This window comes from Lycorma delicatula, chromosome 7, assembly GCF_047948215.1.
Source record: "Lycorma delicatula isolate Av1 chromosome 7, ASM4794821v1, whole genome shotgun sequence".
Lineage (NCBI taxonomy): Eukaryota > Metazoa > Arthropoda > Insecta > Hemiptera > Fulgoridae > Lycorma > Lycorma delicatula.
In genome coordinates this window covers 144696235-144714854 of record NC_134461.1, presented here as the reverse complement: position 1 = coordinate 144714854, position 18620 = coordinate 144696235, and the positions used below count along the sequence as shown (strand labels likewise).

Genomic DNA, 18620 nt, shown 5'->3' with positions numbered 1-18620 from the left:
GATTTGTTATTTATTAACATATTTAAAATTAAAAATAAACCAGCTACACCTGGTTATATATTTGGACAGAATCAGACTACTACTACTGTCTTAATAGGCTTTTCACAAAATTGGATTAAATTTTTTTATAGTTCAATACAACATAGTACGGCATCATTTGATTGGAGTATTTTAATGTTTTTTTACTGGTTGTTGGCTTCTAAAGAAAGTCTTTAAAGATAATTGTGGCACTTTATCATAGAATTCCTTTTCCTGCTTGCAAAATAAATATTACATATCTGTAATTTTCACAACTCCCTTTCGTCCTTTTTAAAAATTGGCACAATAATATCCTTTTCCATTTTTCCAGTATAATTTTTTCTCCATATAGTCTTATATTCAGTATACATCTATCTGTCCTTCAGTTTTAATCATTTCCACCAGATGTCATGATAATCAGCTACTTTCCCATTTTAATTCTCTTAATGACTTCAACATTTGCTGTTACTTTTGTTCTGGCAGTTCTTATTTCTTCGGTTCCTATGCCACACTCCACTTCACATTTATTAATTTTCAATTTCTTCAGCTGCCAATAAGTTTCCTCTCCATCGTTTATAAAATTTGATGAAAACTCATTTATTATATAAAGCCCATTATAAAATGTAGTTTTAATATATGAATTTTACAAGTTTTGTTATTTTGTTTAATGTTTTCAGGCAATGGGAGGTGGTTTATTTAACCAGAATAAACCTGCTTTTCAATTAGGGCCTACAGCAGCACCAGTATTTTCATTCGGTCAGCCATCAGGTACTGCAACAAATACTACTACTTCACAACCGTTGTTTGGTTCTAAGCCAGCTGGTACCAGTATTGGAACTCCTATATTTGGTTCAACTGCTCCTAATACTGCTTCCACGTTTGGCAGCAATTTGACTTTTGGTCAGAATAATCAGCAGTCTCTTTTTGGTAATTTCAATAAGCCAGCTACACCTGGTTATATATTTGGACAGAATCAGACTACTTCTTCCACATTAGGTAACTTAATATAATTTTAGTGTGTACTTTCTGATTAACAAGATACTACCTCAGATTTTTTTTTCTGTTTTGAATTATTTTCAAAACTTATTTTTCACACTCGTTTTTTCATGTATATTTCTTTACGTATATAAATGGTGTTGTTAATTTAATTAAATTTTTTGTAGTCTTTTCCTCTGTATGTAAATTCTAACTAATTATGTAATATTAACTTATTCAGCCACTCCACAAAGTGAGGTACAGTACTGTATTAACATTGACGTGTTACAGGAAATTTTAAATATGAAGTTTTAAATTTAATTTTTTTTTGCCATGAACAAATATTTGTTTGACAAATTCTAATGTATAAATGTAAAAAAAATAAAAAAAAATTACTGAAGGACTTATGCTTGCATGCATTTTAATGAAAAAAAAGTAAGGTAAGAAGAATGTTCTTTAATTCTGTACTTTGTGGAGTGGCTGAATAAGTTCATATTATCTAATTAGCTAAATGATGTGTTGTATGTAATATATCTTTTTATATGAACAGAATTAATAGAAAATATTAAAGGAAGATTTTTGTGCTGTATTTACTAAAGTATACTCATAAAAATATAAAGTAAAGATACATTATTATCTGTTATCATTGTTGCCATCTGATAAAAGTTGATAATGATTTTAACCCTAGAAATAATACATAACTCTGAACTGGAACATGATTTTAGAATAAAAATACACAATTAACAAAATTCTGTAAAAAATTATTCTTAATCCCAAAATGCAAGTTCCCACTCTTAACTTGTATCTGTGTAGATTATATACTTATTACTATTACTTATTACTTATATACTTATTAAATAAATTTAAAAAAATTATTTAAATAATAAAAAAAATTATTTTTGTCTAAATAATTTTTGTATCACTCAAAACAAAGAAATCCATATTTCTAACCATATTTATATTTAAACCTTATTTTTAAATATGGTCAATAAGACCATATTTAGAAATATTAAATTAATTTATTCTAAAATTTATAAACAGTAATTTTTTTCTAAACATGTTTGCTTTTAATAGAGATCTGAGTGTTCATGGGATATGTTTGAAGCCTTATTATTAATGCGTCACTTATTTTAAAATTGGAAAAAATATTATTTATTTATAAACCTTTGTGAAAGATGTCTACAAGATTTCAAAGATTAATTCTTCTTTTTTGAATAGTAAAGAGAGTTGAAAATTGTTAAAAGTTTTACATATATTCATAAAATAGTGATGAAAGTAAAATAAATTATTAAATAAGATAAAAAGAATGTTATTATTTATTGTCAATATTGTAATCAGCTCTCTTAGTAATATATAAGTAGATTGAATATGAGAGTAAGAAGTGTGTTGTCTATTGAATGGATACAACAAGAAGTACATTTGAATAGTCACTTTTTTTTTCAAAAACATTACAACTTTAATATTTGATTGTAGAATGAGTAATAAAAAAAAGTGGTATAAAATGCACTTCCCATTTCTTGGTATTAGATATTCCAAGAAAGGATTTATCAAGAAAATTGATCATAAGATAGGGAATTATGAAATCTTTATTTTTAACTTAATATATTTTACTTCTTTCTAGTTTACTTATAAGCATTTGAAAATAATTTTTTTGTGTTGTTTAACAGAACACAAACACAGTACAAATGTAGTTATAAATTTAAAATAATATCTTATCTACAAAAAAATATAAATAAATATCCACAAATCATATCAAAAATTAATACCCAATGAAGAAGAGAATGATAGTGATTTTTATTTTATTTTTTGTGAGGAGTTTTAGAGCATGTTGCATTGGAAACTCAGAAACAGTAATAGGGAAGTAGTATACCAAGGAATGCTTATCTTATGTTGTCAAAGCGCTCACGAAGCTGTGCCCAACTCAATGATAAACACATGGTTTCTTCACTACAATAATGCCCCAGTGCAAATTCCAAAGTTTGCTCCAAATGTTTGGCCAGCACTGAAATAAAATGCTCCTTGTGATTCGAACTGTTCCCCCAGTTGAAAAACAGACTAGAAGGGCAGCATTTTACAAGCGATGATGACCTCAAGTGCTTGTGAGCAGTGAGTGAGTGAGTGGTCTTCAGGCAATTGAAGATTACCATGTACCAAGAAGGGCTTTGATTTCAACTGATGACACACATTCAGAAAATCAATGATCTGATGCATGAAAATCACCAATTAATTGACTTTCAGAGAACTTGCAAAAAGGGTTAGCATCTCGATTGGATCATGCCATGACATTTTGACTGATACATTGAACATGCATAGAGTTGTAGCAAAGTGTTCCTCGTTTGATGACTGAACAGCAGAAAGAACAGAGTGGACAATTTCTGCAACTTCTTGAACAAGCCAATTATGATGAAACATTCATGTAAAGGATCGTAATTAGAGACAAAAGCTGGGTTTACGGCTATGACATTGAGACATAGTTCAATCATACAAAAATTGCTACTAACACAACTAGATATAAATAATCGAAGAGCATATGGTTGCAGAGGAGGTTATACAGAACACAATGCTGCCAACTACACGTTACTAAATATATCCATTGACGTGTAATTAAAAACATTCGGTTTTTTTTTTGAACAGACCTCATTTAAGTGTAATTTTATCACCTTCACACATGATGCATCTTCAATTTACCAGAATAAGCCTGTTCTGCTAAAATAGGCAATGTACCTAATCCAGCAGAACAAGATAGAAAACATGTGATATCACTGTTATTCACAATGTGATACCAAGCAGGTCCATTATCACTTCTATTACATAATTTTTCTGTTTTAAAATTCAGATTTCCAGTTTTAATAAATTGTATTCAGTAATAATTGAAATTTTTTACCAGCTTGTTATTCAGTTTTAGATCAAGTTTTATCACTATAAAGGACTTTTAGTTTATCATAACTATAATGAACGTCACTAGTGCTTGCTTTCCCTGCGGTTTAAAAATTCAAACACTGCACATTGTTTAAGACTTGATGTAGCAGCTGTATGTGACCCCCATAACTGTGGTGACTTGACAGAAAATGTGAGGATGTGGGTCAGTGAGTTTTGGAATGTTAGTAGTTAGGGGTATGAAAGACAAGATATGACAGCTTCTGTCGCTCTATACAGCGTAATTTTCTCCAGTGTGCTTTACATTTCAGCCACTTCTCATAATTGCATATAATACAATGTTAGTACACATTAACAGAAATCAAAATTCAAGTAATTATTTATCACTTACTTCTGCTAATTACACCTGTATCTTCTGATTGTGATTGTCTAACAATCAAAATTTGTATCTTGGCCAAACTGATTTTTAAACATTGTTTTTTCGCAGTTTTATTTTAATTATTGTAAAGTTGATAATTGCTCTAAGTAAATATAAAAAAAGTTTCCGTTTCTTGATGTTCAAGTTTTCATACTGATATCATTCCATACCTGATGTGTTTCATTTCATTTTAATTGTAGTAAAAATAATACTTTCACATAGTTTTTACAGAATTTTAGTTAGAGATTTGGTGAATGAATAATTATAAAGTCAATTTGTAACTGTAACATAGTCATTCTGTAATAAAATTTATAGTCAATTTGTAATTTTGCTGAATATATAGTACAAATGCTATTAGCAAGTATATAATCAGAGTTATTCTAGCATACTAGGAAATGTTTGGTATGTCTAAAACAGTGCTGTATCATTAAAATTATCCTATATCCTTTTGAACTCTTTTTGTTAATTTATACATGTAACTTAATAGTTTTTAATGGAATTTAATAGTAAATAAGAATATTTGTTGCATTTTAAAACAGGAGTAAACACTGAATCCAATCAGTCCACCATCACATGTCAAGGATGCACTCACTGACTCTGCCATCCTGAATATGGAGAAACTAGTAGATGAGAAATGTGTACCCATACAATGATCACGGACAAGGCACAGTCCATCATGTAGGTTTACCTACATGAAGTGGACTGTGCCTACATTTGTGTCTGTGGCCTATATTTCATGTAGGTTTACCTACATGAAATCTTGACTTCATGTCTTGTGAAATACCTTTTGTTGTATGTGTAAAGTTCCAGTAATAAATGTGCATTTCGAATATTAATTACTTGATTGAAGTAAAAAAAGGTAATTATTTAGTTGAGCTGCCCTCACCCCGAAATCACAAAAAAAAAACATATCAAATCCGTTGTAAAATCCTTTGAAATGTATTTTATGATGGAAATGAAGTGTTGGAAAAGTAGATATTTGAATATTGATACTCGGTAATACAGATTCTCACCTCTGGATAATGTAGAATTCTTTCTTATTCACTACACTACTTTTTATAACTTATTCATTACACTACATTGTTGTCTGCTATTCTCACATGGGGTCTAAATTTTCTTAGTTTTCTTTATAGAATTTACAGTGTTCAGTAAGTAAATAGAATGAACTACAATGGATGAAAAAAATATCTGGTGGACCTGAAATGTATATTTAAAAAATTGTGATTTACATTTATTACACTTGAATTCTGTCGGTTGATATGAGACAATTTTTTTACAATCATGGCATTTTGCTGAAACACCGACAAAGTCCATTGTGTAATAACGAAATGAAGCTGAATGAAGATCGATACATATTCCATTGTAGAAAACGCCTTTGTATACTTAACAAACATAAGAAATATGAAAGTAAACAGTGTAATGTAGCCATTTCGCAATACTAACCACCGCTAGGTTTGAATTACCTGTTATTTTGCATTTCTTCATAATATGGTGTGTAATAAAGCCACCTTGGCAAGATATGTTGTGTAGTGAGCTAAATTTATCGTCTAGTACTGTAGTAGATTGGAGTAATTATTTTCGGGAAATTTGTTTTGAATATTTGTGTACTAATTCAAAAAAAGGTTAGGAGTAGGCAAAGTTGTAGAAATCGATGAAGTCAAAATCAGTAAACGAAAATATAATCACGGCCGAATTATAAGTGGAAATTGGATATTTGGTGGAATGCAATGAGACACAAAGTTTTCGTGGTTCCAGCTCCAACATGTGATAAGGAAACTTTGCTCCACATTATAAAGGACTATGTGCATCCAGGTACTACAGTTATTAGTGACTGCTAGAAATCTTATGATTGTTTACAAACAGGAGGCTTCCAACACTTAACTGGTGAATCATACATACAATTTTATACATCAGACACTGGGGCACATATGCAGACAATCGAACGTCAATGGAAGGAAATAAGAAGCAATGTGCTGTGTTATGGAAATTACAAACACCATTTTCATGGACATATAGTCAAATTTTTATTTAAAAAGAAGTATTGTGATTATAAAACACGATTTCACCATTTATGGCAAATTATAAGTGAGATACACATTGATTCGGCAAATCGCGTGTGTGATGATTCTGCAGAAGTTTCATTGCAAACTGATTCAGATTGTTTAATTAATTGTTTATATTTCTAAATATAATGTTTCACTATGATATAAGTATGTTTTTTGTATTACCGTGTAATTAATATTTATTTTCGTTTCACTGTAAATTTTTACTAATTTTCTATTTTCCGACACCTAAAATACATCATTAAATAAATAAATATTAATTTTGAATGAATTTGATGTTTTTTGTGATTTCGGGGTGAGGCACCTCAACTAAATAATTACCTAAAAAAATTATCAATGACTATATGATACCTAATTCAATTATCTCCATTTCTAATAATTTATTTACAACAATAAAACGTAAACCATTTTATTTCACTTATTTTCTCCTTCTTTAGCACCTCTGTACACAAAAAAATTCAAATAATAATGTGTGACAGCTTCACAGAGCATCCACAGTTTTATGCCCCATCTGTGATGCTTTTTTTTCTACAATTGAGTGCCTCATTAACAGACAGATTAATGTTTGGTATATAAGGAGATTAAGCCATTTAAGTAGCTTGAAATCTGTCATGACTAAACATCCATCCATCCAAAGGTATATACTGGCTGTCATATTTATAACAATAACAGTATATTGCAGGCTTTCTGTTGATCCTATATTTATCAAAACTGATATAAATGCTTTAATTTCAAACAGGGTAATTGGTTTCCACCTTTTGGACCTACTTTCTTTTAAAAGATCCATATTCTCATTAACAAAATTTTCAACATAAATATGTAAATTTGACAAAGGTTTCCAATAGGGGAGTAGTAAAAAATAATCGAAAATATTAAACAGGGTTTGTTGAGGGGAGGGCAATGCCACTTGTGGGTTTGAATATTTTGAAATCTTAAAAAAATCCAAACTGATTTTTTATCGCAATTTAATTTGTGTAGTAAGTATATTCAAAAAAAAATTCACGTGGTTTAAAACAAAATGGGCTCTGTGGGCTGGCAATTTGACAAGTGTATGTACAGCGCCCAGTGGTTGAACATGTGGCATCAGTCATAGTTCTCGGATACACACTTTTTATTATTTATTCATTCTATTCAATATTCTACAAATTATTTATAAAATCCTAATTACAAACAGATTATATAGAAAAATAAAATAAATTGAACCATTCTAATGAAAGTAAATGTGATCAGATTTGGCGGTACTGATGCCCACAAAATAGATGGTAAATCTGTAGACATTTGGTTATTAGCAACAGGAGTCTGTTCATCATAGTTTCGCTCTTTATCTATGTTTCTAAAATCAATCTTCAGAATTTTGTTCTGTAATAAGTGTCATGTTTTCTTCATTTTTTCCAGTTTCACAATCATAGTCACTGTCATTCTCCCACCTATAGTATTAGTCACTATTACCATCAAAATCTTCATCACTACTATTTTTTATAAAAAACTTTTTAAATTCAAAGTCGGACATTACTTTTTTTACGTTTAGTCCATCCTTGCCTCTTTCATTATGAAGGTCCTGGTTTTTCATCATCTGCCACAAGTAATTAAAAAAAAGAAAAACAGAAACCAAGCACGAATTTACATTTGTCACACACCAGTAGAATATAAAGAATGTGAATGAAGACTACTGCTACAACTTAGAATGTAATGACTACACTTAATGCACATAGGTGCACGCAGGCTGGGGAATGAACAGTAAGGAGCCACCACTTTGTGTCATTGGCACCGAACATCTTAAACTGAAAATTATATTGTTATCCTGTATCATCACCCTAGTTTACTTCTGTCCATCCAGTTTCATCTGATTCACTTGATGAATCGCTACCAATTAACTGCTGTGTATATGGTTGACTCTTGGGTCTAGGAGGTGCTGAAGCGGTTAATGAAATATTTTCATATTCAGAATCATAATTCTTATATGTCTTCTTTGATTGAAATTATCTGATGCTGATAGTTGATTAATGCCTGCTTCAGAATTGTAGTATATCAATAAAAAAGTATGTTCTGGTACTAGTTCATGTGATAAATCTATGCAAAATGTGTTGTACAAGGTCTGTTCAGAAAATAACTGAATTTTATTTTTTTAACATTCATTATTGGTCCTCGTCCCCTTCAAATTACTTTCCTCCCCCTCATTCATACACTTTTCCCAGCAGTGTTTTCACTTCACGAAGTGGTCCTGGCATTTTAAATTGCCTTTAAGATACATTATGAAATTTGCTTTAATGTCATTAATAGTTTCAAAACTGCATTCTGTTCAAAATGAACAGACAAAGCTGAGTGCAGGTGAATTGTTATTGTGAAGGAACTATGAGTTGTCTCACAACTCTGGTCACATTTTGCTGAATTTTTCACGTAACCATCGTATAACGCCTTGGTAGTACGCACGGTTCACTGTTTCACCTTGAGACAAGAATTGAAAATGCCTAATTCCATAAAATTTTTGGTTATTTTCTGAATGGACCTTGTATGTTTCATAAAAATCGATATACTCAATGTCCTGACAACAGGATGTTAGTACTTTGTGCATAGAGACAGATTTCCCAAAAACCAGACATAAGCACTGAAAGGGTTAGTGTAATTATGAATGTAATAACTGAAGATGCAGGATCGTGGGAATGATTCTTGGAATTAATACAGTAAATTTAACTTACCTGTTTTACTGTGTTTTTATATATAATTTAAATTCTATTAAATATACCACCTAGTACAGAATTTTGTGATAAGACATAAAAAATCTTAAAAATGTTACTTAAACCTCAGTCATGATTGAAATAATTCTGTTATTGCATTATAAAAATACTGAAATAATGAAAATTTCATATTAATTCGAACAAGTGCTGCTATCTGATGCAAATTTTATAAGACCATCTCCCTCAAATACTGTCTGGTTTATTAAATTGAAATTTTGTGTTTATATTTTTCTAATATATTTAATTTTGTCATCTTTATTAATTTCACATATTTCTAAATTTGTGAATGTTTATTGTTCTCTCATTTCACCATATTAGATGAACCTAATTTACTATTTTTGTAATTTCTATAATGTTTTTTCATCTATTTGTTTTTCTTTTATAAAAATCTTATAGATAGATATATAAATATCTATCTTTTATATATATATATATATATATATATATATATATATATATATACACTTTTTAGGTTTGGAATAAAATAATTATAGAATCATCTCTGTTGTGTAATATATATATATATATATATATATATATATATATATATATATATATATATATATATATATGAATTAATATATAAAAAAAACCTAAAAAGTGTATTTTTCAGCAAAACCCTTTCACATTTTACTCCATTTTTCATAAAACCTAAGTGAGATAGAGATCTGAGACCAACTTATATTCTATTTTTTACATCAAAAACCATAAACATCCAATTTATCCCTTGATTTGTACCCTAAGAATTTTAGTATGGTTTATAATTTCACAGAGGAGTAAAAAGAACAGGGCTAAATGTTTTGCAAGCTGACTTCACTAACGAACCGAATTGAGTAAATATTAGTTATTAAATTTAAGTGGATATTTATATCAGTTTTTTAACTGTAACATTCTGTATCTGTTTTATATATGTTTTTAGGTTCTGGTCTAAATCTTGGAGGGAACAATATTTTTGGTACTGCTGCTAATAAACCTGGTAGTTTATTTGGTTCAAACGCTAGTGGAGGTTTATTTGGTACACCATCGTTTGGTACTAGTAATTCTTTGACATTTGGTAGCAATACAAGCTCTGGGCTTGGTGGAAATCCACTGAATTTGGGTGGTTCATCATTATTGGGAAAGTAAGAAAAACCTTTTTCTATTCTCAATAATTAATTTATTTAAAAACCTTGTATGTAAGTTAAGTTACAAAGAATTTTTCTAGCTCATTATTTCCAGTTTTTTATGATAATATAAAAATTATGTATAATTTTAGAACAGAATATAGTAAACTCTCCATAACGAATTTGATAGAGCACAATATTTCTTTACTACAAAGAAATTATATTTTAATTTATTATTTTAATATATTTTCTTTTTAATGCATATTGTTGTTTACCCCTGAGAAACTGTTATAATGTCTAAAAAAAAATTAGCTAAATTAAAAAAATGCATGTAAAAAATAAATGTAAACTTAATGGCATATTTGTAGAGATCCATCTTCATACAAATATTTGAACGCTGGGCATTAGATATTTAAAAACACTTCATTTTGATTTATATAATATTTTAAAAAATACCTTAATTTATTATATATATATATATATATATATATATATATATATATATATATATATATACACGAGGTGTGATAAAAAAATATGGTGAATAATTTTTTATTAAAAAAAGTAATAAGGTTACATAGAATTTGATTTAATCTCCTTCAAAGTACTGTCCTTGGGTAGCAATGCACTTATCCCAACGTTGACTCCATGACTGGAGGCATTTCTGGAAGGCGTCTTTCGGAAGGGCTTTCAGCTGCTCGGTCGTGTCCCTCTCAATGTCAACAATGGTGTCAAAACGTTTTCCTTTAAGCACAGTTTTAATTTTTGGGAAGAGCCAAAAGTCGCATGGTGATAAATCCGGTGAGTATGGCGGATGTGGACAGACAGGAACACTTTTTTCGGCCAAAAACTCGCGAATTAGAAGCTAGGTGTGACACGGCGCGTTGTCGTGGTGAAGGAAGCCATTGGTCCATTTTTCTGGTCACTTTCTTCGTATGTCGTTTCGCAAACATTGCAGTACACCCTTATAAAATTCAGAGTTCACAGTTGTTCCCCTTGGAACGAACTCTGATCGCACTATGCTCTCGCTATAAAAAAAAAACGAGCATGACCTTGATGTTGGATTTTGACTGACGTGCCTTTTTAGGGCAAGGAGATGAACTGGTTTTCCATTGGGAACTCTGCATTTTGGTCTCAGGGTCATAGCCACAGACCCAACTTTCATCTCCAGTTACAATTTTGGCCATGAAGTCTGGATCTGCATGAAGACACCCTTCAACTCCGTGCAAATTGACACACAATTTTCCTTTTGTTCATTCAAAGGTCTGGGAACAAATTTTGCACTCACTAATCTCATTTGCAATTAAGTAGTAAAATGCTTTGAATGGATCCGTACGAGATAAGGTCTACCGATAGCTCTTGAATAGTCATTCGCCTGTTTGAATGAACCATTGTTTCCACTTTTTGCACATTTTCAACTGTTTTTGAGGTTACTGGACGTCCTGCACGCTGCTCGTCTTCAACAGACTCATTTCTGTTTTTAAATCTGTCATACCACTTGTACACAGTCTACAAACTGTGTACAAGTGGCACTTCTTTTGCAACTTAAAACTTAATGTTAATGCATTGTTCAAAATCCATATTGCGCGACAGACACAATAAACACAACTTCACTCTAGCGGCTCTGGCAGCTGACTGGCAAGCTCGAATGTGTTACAACTTGTCCCTGCCGGTCTCAGTTGATCATGCTATTGGACAAATTACATCATATGGATGTAGCGTCGGCTGTTAAACGCCGCTATAAAACTTCATTCACCGTATTTTTTTATCACACCTCGTACATTATCATTTAGAAAATTGAAAAATGTTGTGCCACAACTCTGTATAATATCAGAATTTATAAAATAACAGAAGTACAATTAGAATTAGATACAAAATTAAAAAAATTATGTAATTATGTATTAAAATGGTTTAAAATATAAGAAGCCTTTGTTAATAAATATTAGCTTTTCTAGAGTTAAAAATCGTTATTTTCAAATTGGCTACATACAGTACATTTTAATGCCACTTAAAGAAAGATTTTATGTTTATCATTAGGGAATCCTTGTAGTTATGAAGAAGACTCATAAATGTTAGATTGTGTTTCTGTTCTTGTATAATGTACAAATTTTTATGCATGCTCTAAACAAAATTGTTTTTGTTTTTTTTATTTTAGATTTCTGAAGTTTTATAAAAAAGCAGTTGTAATACACTTTCCAATAATTTTTTTTTATGTTTCAGTTCGTCACAGTCTAATCAATCTTCTAATAATCCACTGAATCAACACATAATTGCTCTTGCATCAGTGCCATTTGGAGATTCACCTCTTTTCAAGAATTTATTACCTGTAAGTATTTCTTACATATTTATTATATTCTTATATTTATTAATCACGTTGAATATATATAAAAAGCTTTCATTAAATTCATTTTTCCAATTCACATTTATGATGTAATGATGTAATTACATTTATAATGTAATTGACATTTTATGAGATGTAATCAAAAACACCTGAAACTAATCCTTGAAACTCTAAGTCAATCTACATCAAGCACCTGTTCTTCTATGGGGTGTTCAACTTAAAAGAAGCCACATCACTTAGTCTATAAATAATAATTTACAAACGTTGTTGAAAATAACTTGTCAACATGTTTGACCATGTTCCTGGCTACTCTTGTTAGTTGCAGCCTGTCTGTTTTCCTGGATGGCATTGGTAATGTTTGTCTTCAATTCTTGCAGGATGTATGGATTCTTCCTATAAACAATTGATTTTAAGTAACTCCACAGGAAGTGGGTTACTTTCTGACTAGTCAAATTAGGAGAGCTTGGTGGCCACAATCCTCTAGAAATTATTCTTCCACAAAAAAAATCTATGGAGATGCCATATAGCATCTCCATTTTTTTGAGCGAGCTGTTAACAAGTGGCGCTGTCTTGTTGCAACCAGCAGTTACACTCTTACTCTTGTAGTAAGGCTATGAATTTGTTGCTAGACAGCAGCATCCACAGTTGTTTTTTTTTTTAAAACAAGGGTCCTATTATTAACCACCTTGAAACCACTCGCCTTACACCTATTTTTTGTGGCTGTAGGGCAGATACAGAGAAATTGTGCAGATTTTCAGTTCTACAGTCCCTGACAACCAACATACCCACCATGGTAAAACCTTGCTTCATCTGTGAAAACACTTGTTCTAAAATGCCAATGTTGCCTCTAATTAAGTTGTTGAACCATTGACATAGTGAACCCTTTTAGCATAATCAGCATTAGTTAGCTCATAGAAAACCTGCATTGTAGGCTGAACCTAGTGAAATGTTGACAAGTCTCTTCAAAGATGTATGAGGGGGTCTTGTAACTGCTGCTTTAATGTCCTGTACAACATGCATAGTTGAATTGATCTGTGTCTAGTCTAACATCCAACCTATTTCACAAAATTTTTTAAATAACTTCGGAATAATACTTTTCATCTGTGTTTTCTTTCCAGATCTTTTCCTAAACTGTTGACTGACACATACATCTAAATAGGTTTCTATCTCAAATACACATTCTTCAACAGTTATGAATAACCTTTTTTTTTTGAACAAAGTTTTTGAACAACCTTGTTCAAAAGCCTCAACAGACTGGCAATACCAAAATATGCAGGCAATAAACACTCCTCCCCACTCCAGTTCCAGTCATACCAACATCAACCACATTATTTTATCTCGCATCAGTATATGCATTTTAACAAAAAAGTATGCATTTAGTATAAACTACCGAGTGATGGGGCCTCTTAAGTAGAATCAGTATATCAATCCTTCTGCAACCCCCACTTAATTGTTTTTTGATTAATGACCCTTCAGCTTAAAATTAATCATGAGTAAAAAAATCATCAAAGTCAAACTTTATAAACACAAGAGTACACTACAATTATTATGTTGTTGCAGATGAAAACAGGTTTTGTTTCCTTGTCATCAATATTTCTCCTCATTCTGATGCCTCATAGTGTTACAATAGAAATTAATTGAGGCTTTCAGAGACAATATCATGGACCACAACGCTATGCTGAAACCAACAAAAAGGAAACAACGAACTTGTTCTCAGGCTCATTCCTAACCTGCCTTGTAGTTTGTTTTTGAGAGATTCAAACACGGCCTGGCTCATTGCTTCATAAGTCAAGGCTGCTGGATTATTTCAAAGAACTTGTGAAATCCACATCAAAGTGGTCATATGTATTTAACACAGGTTTTTTGAGTGCATTATGGAATAATGAACATACAGTATGCTCGATGCATGAATCACTCACCTTTGTTCTGGTTTACACATTTTCTGTAGGACTAGACTCAGAAGTTGTTTGATTGTGCATTATTATGTAAAATATTAATTATGGCTAAGTACTCATATCTCCGTGAGTTCATACAAAATGAATTTAAATTAAATATTCATTAATCAACTTAATATTCATTAATCTTCAACCCTGAATTTTAATATATATATTATCATCGGTTCAACAAAGGATATTAAGAGGTGTAATAAATATGGGTAAATGTAATTCTTTTCTTTTATTTTATTTACAAATAAGTAAATTATGTATTACAAACAAATGTAAATAATTAAACTTTTAATTATGCTTCCTTTTAGGAAAAACTGTGCCCCTGTTTTTTTCTATTACATCTTCAGAAGCATTTTATGGTCTACATTGCATGCTGTAATGTGTTAAATCATTTTTTTTCAACTAATATTTTGATTAGTATTGTAAATAATATTTTAAAGGTTCATTGAATATACTGCTTGGCTGTGAGTAACTGTTTTTCTTATTCTTAAGAAATGAGTATTTGTGTGTGTGTGTGTGATTGTTTTGAATGAATTATAAGATTTTAATACATCTAGTAGCTTAATTATTTCTTTATGTATTTAAGGTTACTGGGAAAACAGATGAGTTACTGAAGCCTACCAGTCCTGCTGCTCAGAAAGCTATTCTTAATGGGCAAAATTTCAAAGTTTCCCCAAGAACTGGCTCAAAAATTAAAGTTAAACCAATTGGACAATCAAATTTAACCAAGGTATGGATAATTAAAACTTTTTATTTTACGTAACATTCTAAGATGGAAAGATGGAACTTGAAGTTCAAATTTGAGATTGATGTTTATCCTTTTTTACAAGGGATCTCTCTAAACTAAAGACTGCTGGGAAATTTCTCTCCTTAAGGTTGGTGAACTTGTCGCATGGCCACGATAGTAATGTAAACACTACATTGTTATCTGTGTAAGTTGTTGCATTGTAGTATCTTTGATTATGTGTGAGTTATTACGTTATAAAATGGATAGGAAAATCGATGTTGCCACAGATTGTGAAATACATAGTCATATGTTTTTTAAACCAACAAAGCGTTAAGCTGGCTGAAATTCATAGGCAGTCTGCAACATGTGGACGTGCATTATCGTGCAGAGAACAGTGCCGTCAATCAGCCACCAATGACGCAGATTTTGAATGGTGTGCTGTATCTTACATCGAATTTCACAGTAGGTTTCTGCATTTATAGTCATTCCACATGGCATGAAATCAATCAGCAGTATGCCAAACCAATCCCAAAAGACTGTGGCCATCAGTTTGCATCCAAATAGTTGTGGCGTTTCTTGTTCAGGTCGGTGATTAAAGATGACATCATTTACTTGACTGCAGTTTTCTTTCTGGCATGTAACATGAAATCCATGTTTTATTGCTGGTAACAATTGAATTAAGGAACCATTACCTTTTTCCGTGTAGCACATAAAAAATTCCAAAGCAGATCCCATTCGGATTTTTTGTGATGTTCTGTTAAGATGTGTGGTACCAACGTGGAGAAACCTTTCTGAACCCTAAATGGTCATGAACAATGCAACCAATAACAGCTCTTGATACATCACGAAAAAGAACGGCCAGGTTGGAAATCTTTGAGCGATGATCTTTTCTGATTAAGTCCTCTGTGGTTATCAAGGGCCTCCCCGAATGTTCTTCATGCATATTAATTCTATTATTTTTAAACCTTTCATACTATATTTGGACGTTTCTTTCATTCATTGCATTATCACCGTAGTCAGCAACCAACTGGGTGGCTGATTGACGGCATTGTCCTCTGCACGATAATGCACGTCCACATGTTGCAGGTTTGACATATGATTTACTGAGAACATTTGGATGGGAAATTTACGATCACGCACCATATAATCTGGACTTTGCTCCTTCTGATTACCATTTGTTTGGGAAATTGAAAGAATTTTTGAGTGATAAGCAATTCGTGGGTGACGATGAACTTAAAAATGCTGTTAATCAAATGCCAGGCCTAAATAGACTGGCAGCAGAAGAACACAAGGGTATTGAAGCTAGTGTAACGCTGCAATAAATCTTAATTCATTTGGTGATTATAATAAAGTGTAAACCTTTTTACCATGAATGATCTTTACCATTAGAGATAACCTCAATTTGCAGAAAAGAAAAGATAGTTTTTTCATTCAGACAAAACCTATTTATTTTTAAATGTGCTCATATTTTTAAGCTTATCTAATAGATGGTTCAAGAAATAAAGAAATGCTCCTGTCTTCATAGGTTCTCTAGTTTTTTTTTTACTGATCTATGTTTGTATATGACAACATCTAACTTCCTCACCAACTCCTATCTCGTACTTTGAAAGAAAAAAAAAAGCTAAAAAATACTTTGATACATGTTCTACAATTAAATCTTCTCTGTGGGCCGAATAAACTTTTATTTCTATCAAGCGTGTTGAAGATATATCTATTACAAGAATTTGAACTAAGGTGTCATTGTTTATAGTAAAACATCTATTTGAGATTTTCTTTTATTTATGATATTTGAAATAATTTCTTTATCTTTTGTAGAAATCATTGTTTGATGGTTTGGAAGAAGAAGATAATGGTAGTAACTGGCAAACTAAAGCAAGTCCAAAGCGTTTAGTTCTTAAACCAAAACCATCCACTGGAAATATTGGCAGTATTAGACGATTACCAAATGCTACAAATAATGATGAAGAAGAATCTAGTGTGGTGCAGTTAAACTCTCCACGTTATATGCATTCTTGTACTCAGGATGCAAATCTGTTAAATGATTCAAATACCAAAGAAACTGAGTAAGTATAAATGTTATTCCTTGACCTATAACTTAATATAAAAATTTTATATTATTAAATGAAAAAAAGTCATGTGTGTTCTGTAAACAATTTTAGAAATATCAAATTCAAATCAGTTTTTATGTAAAATATTATAATTCTAAACTACTTGTATGTTAAGTCTTAATGTTCACTATACTAATATAATTAAAGAAACTATTTCAATAGTTTTACTTATTTATTTTTGTAAAGCGGGCCTAACAGATACTTCCATTTACTTGTTTAATAATATATTGTGGTTGAAATGTAGGCACTAAAAAAAAAAAAAAATTACTGAAGTAAAAATACAAGTTTCACGTGTAAGTTTAGGAAGGACAATAGAATCGTAAGTAATATCAGTTTATGTTCCTGATTCTTTTGAGGGCTCTAATTAGATCAATAAATAAACTATTTGGTGTTATGACAATTTGATGTGTAACAGGTTAATGCCATTTTTTAAATTAGATTTAATTTAATTTAAATGTCATAAATTTAGTAAAATTTAAGAGGAGCAGATAACATTCAATTTCTTATTTTAAGGGGCCAAAAAATAACTGGAAGTAAGTGTGGTTGTGGTATGCAAACTAGAATAAGTATGTGATATACTTGTAGGTGTCACCATAAATATTCTTAAGCATTTACCTGCATAGTGTCTCTAAATATGTCAGCAATTTTTAATGAAAAATTGATAACAAGATATTTCTATAAAATTTATTGTACGAAGTAAAACATTCACGCCATTTGTTAGCCTAAGTTTGAGAGAAGAATTTCAAACTTTCAGACTCTTTCTAAAGTAACTCTTTCTAAAGGAATCGCGCATTAAAAATGTTTGCTCTAGTCAAACTGTGAACAGATAATTTTGAAAGAGTTGAAACGATTACATGTTAGTGTGTGTATGAAGAAAATTATCAAAAATTTGGTAGCAGTGATTAGATTATTAACCACAACACCCTCTGCTTATATGAACTTGAGTTTGTTGCAGTTTTTTTCTGTTAAAAAACAATCCCTCATCCTTGTTTACCCAACCTCATGCCATGATTTGTCTTTATTACTACCTCATAAAATATAAGTGAAAACATTTCACTGTTGTCAGTAAAGTGAAAAAGAAAATGTTGAAGTTCTTGAACTACTCCTACACTGAAGAATTATAAAAAGTTCTATCATGGTGGAAAATTTTACAAACATCTTCTGTACAAAGTTAAAATACAGTATAGTTTAATAATACAGTATAGTGTAGTTAAGAAGCTTAAATGAATGTAAGTCTTATAAAATCTTACAAATATATATTTTTTTTTAAATTTTAAATCGCTTTATTTTTAAGGTTTTTAGGGATAGA

General features: G+C 30.8%; 1 protein-coding gene across 1 annotated transcript in view; it reads left to right on the top strand.

Moving 5' to 3' along the window:
* The window catches only part of Nup98-96 (nuclear pore complex protein Nup98-96), a 135470-nt gene that overhangs the window by 29892 nt on the left and 86958 nt on the right, over positions 1-18620 (top strand). The window contains exons 8-12 of the mRNA XM_075371814.1: positions 696-1014; positions 10006-10207; positions 12410-12515; positions 15063-15206; positions 17019-17266. Coding sequence (XP_075227929.1) covers positions 696-1014; positions 10006-10207; positions 12410-12515; positions 15063-15206; positions 17019-17266 — 1019 coding nt within the window. The remainder of the gene's footprint in view (positions 1-695; positions 1015-10005; positions 10208-12409; positions 12516-15062; positions 15207-17018; positions 17267-18620) is intronic.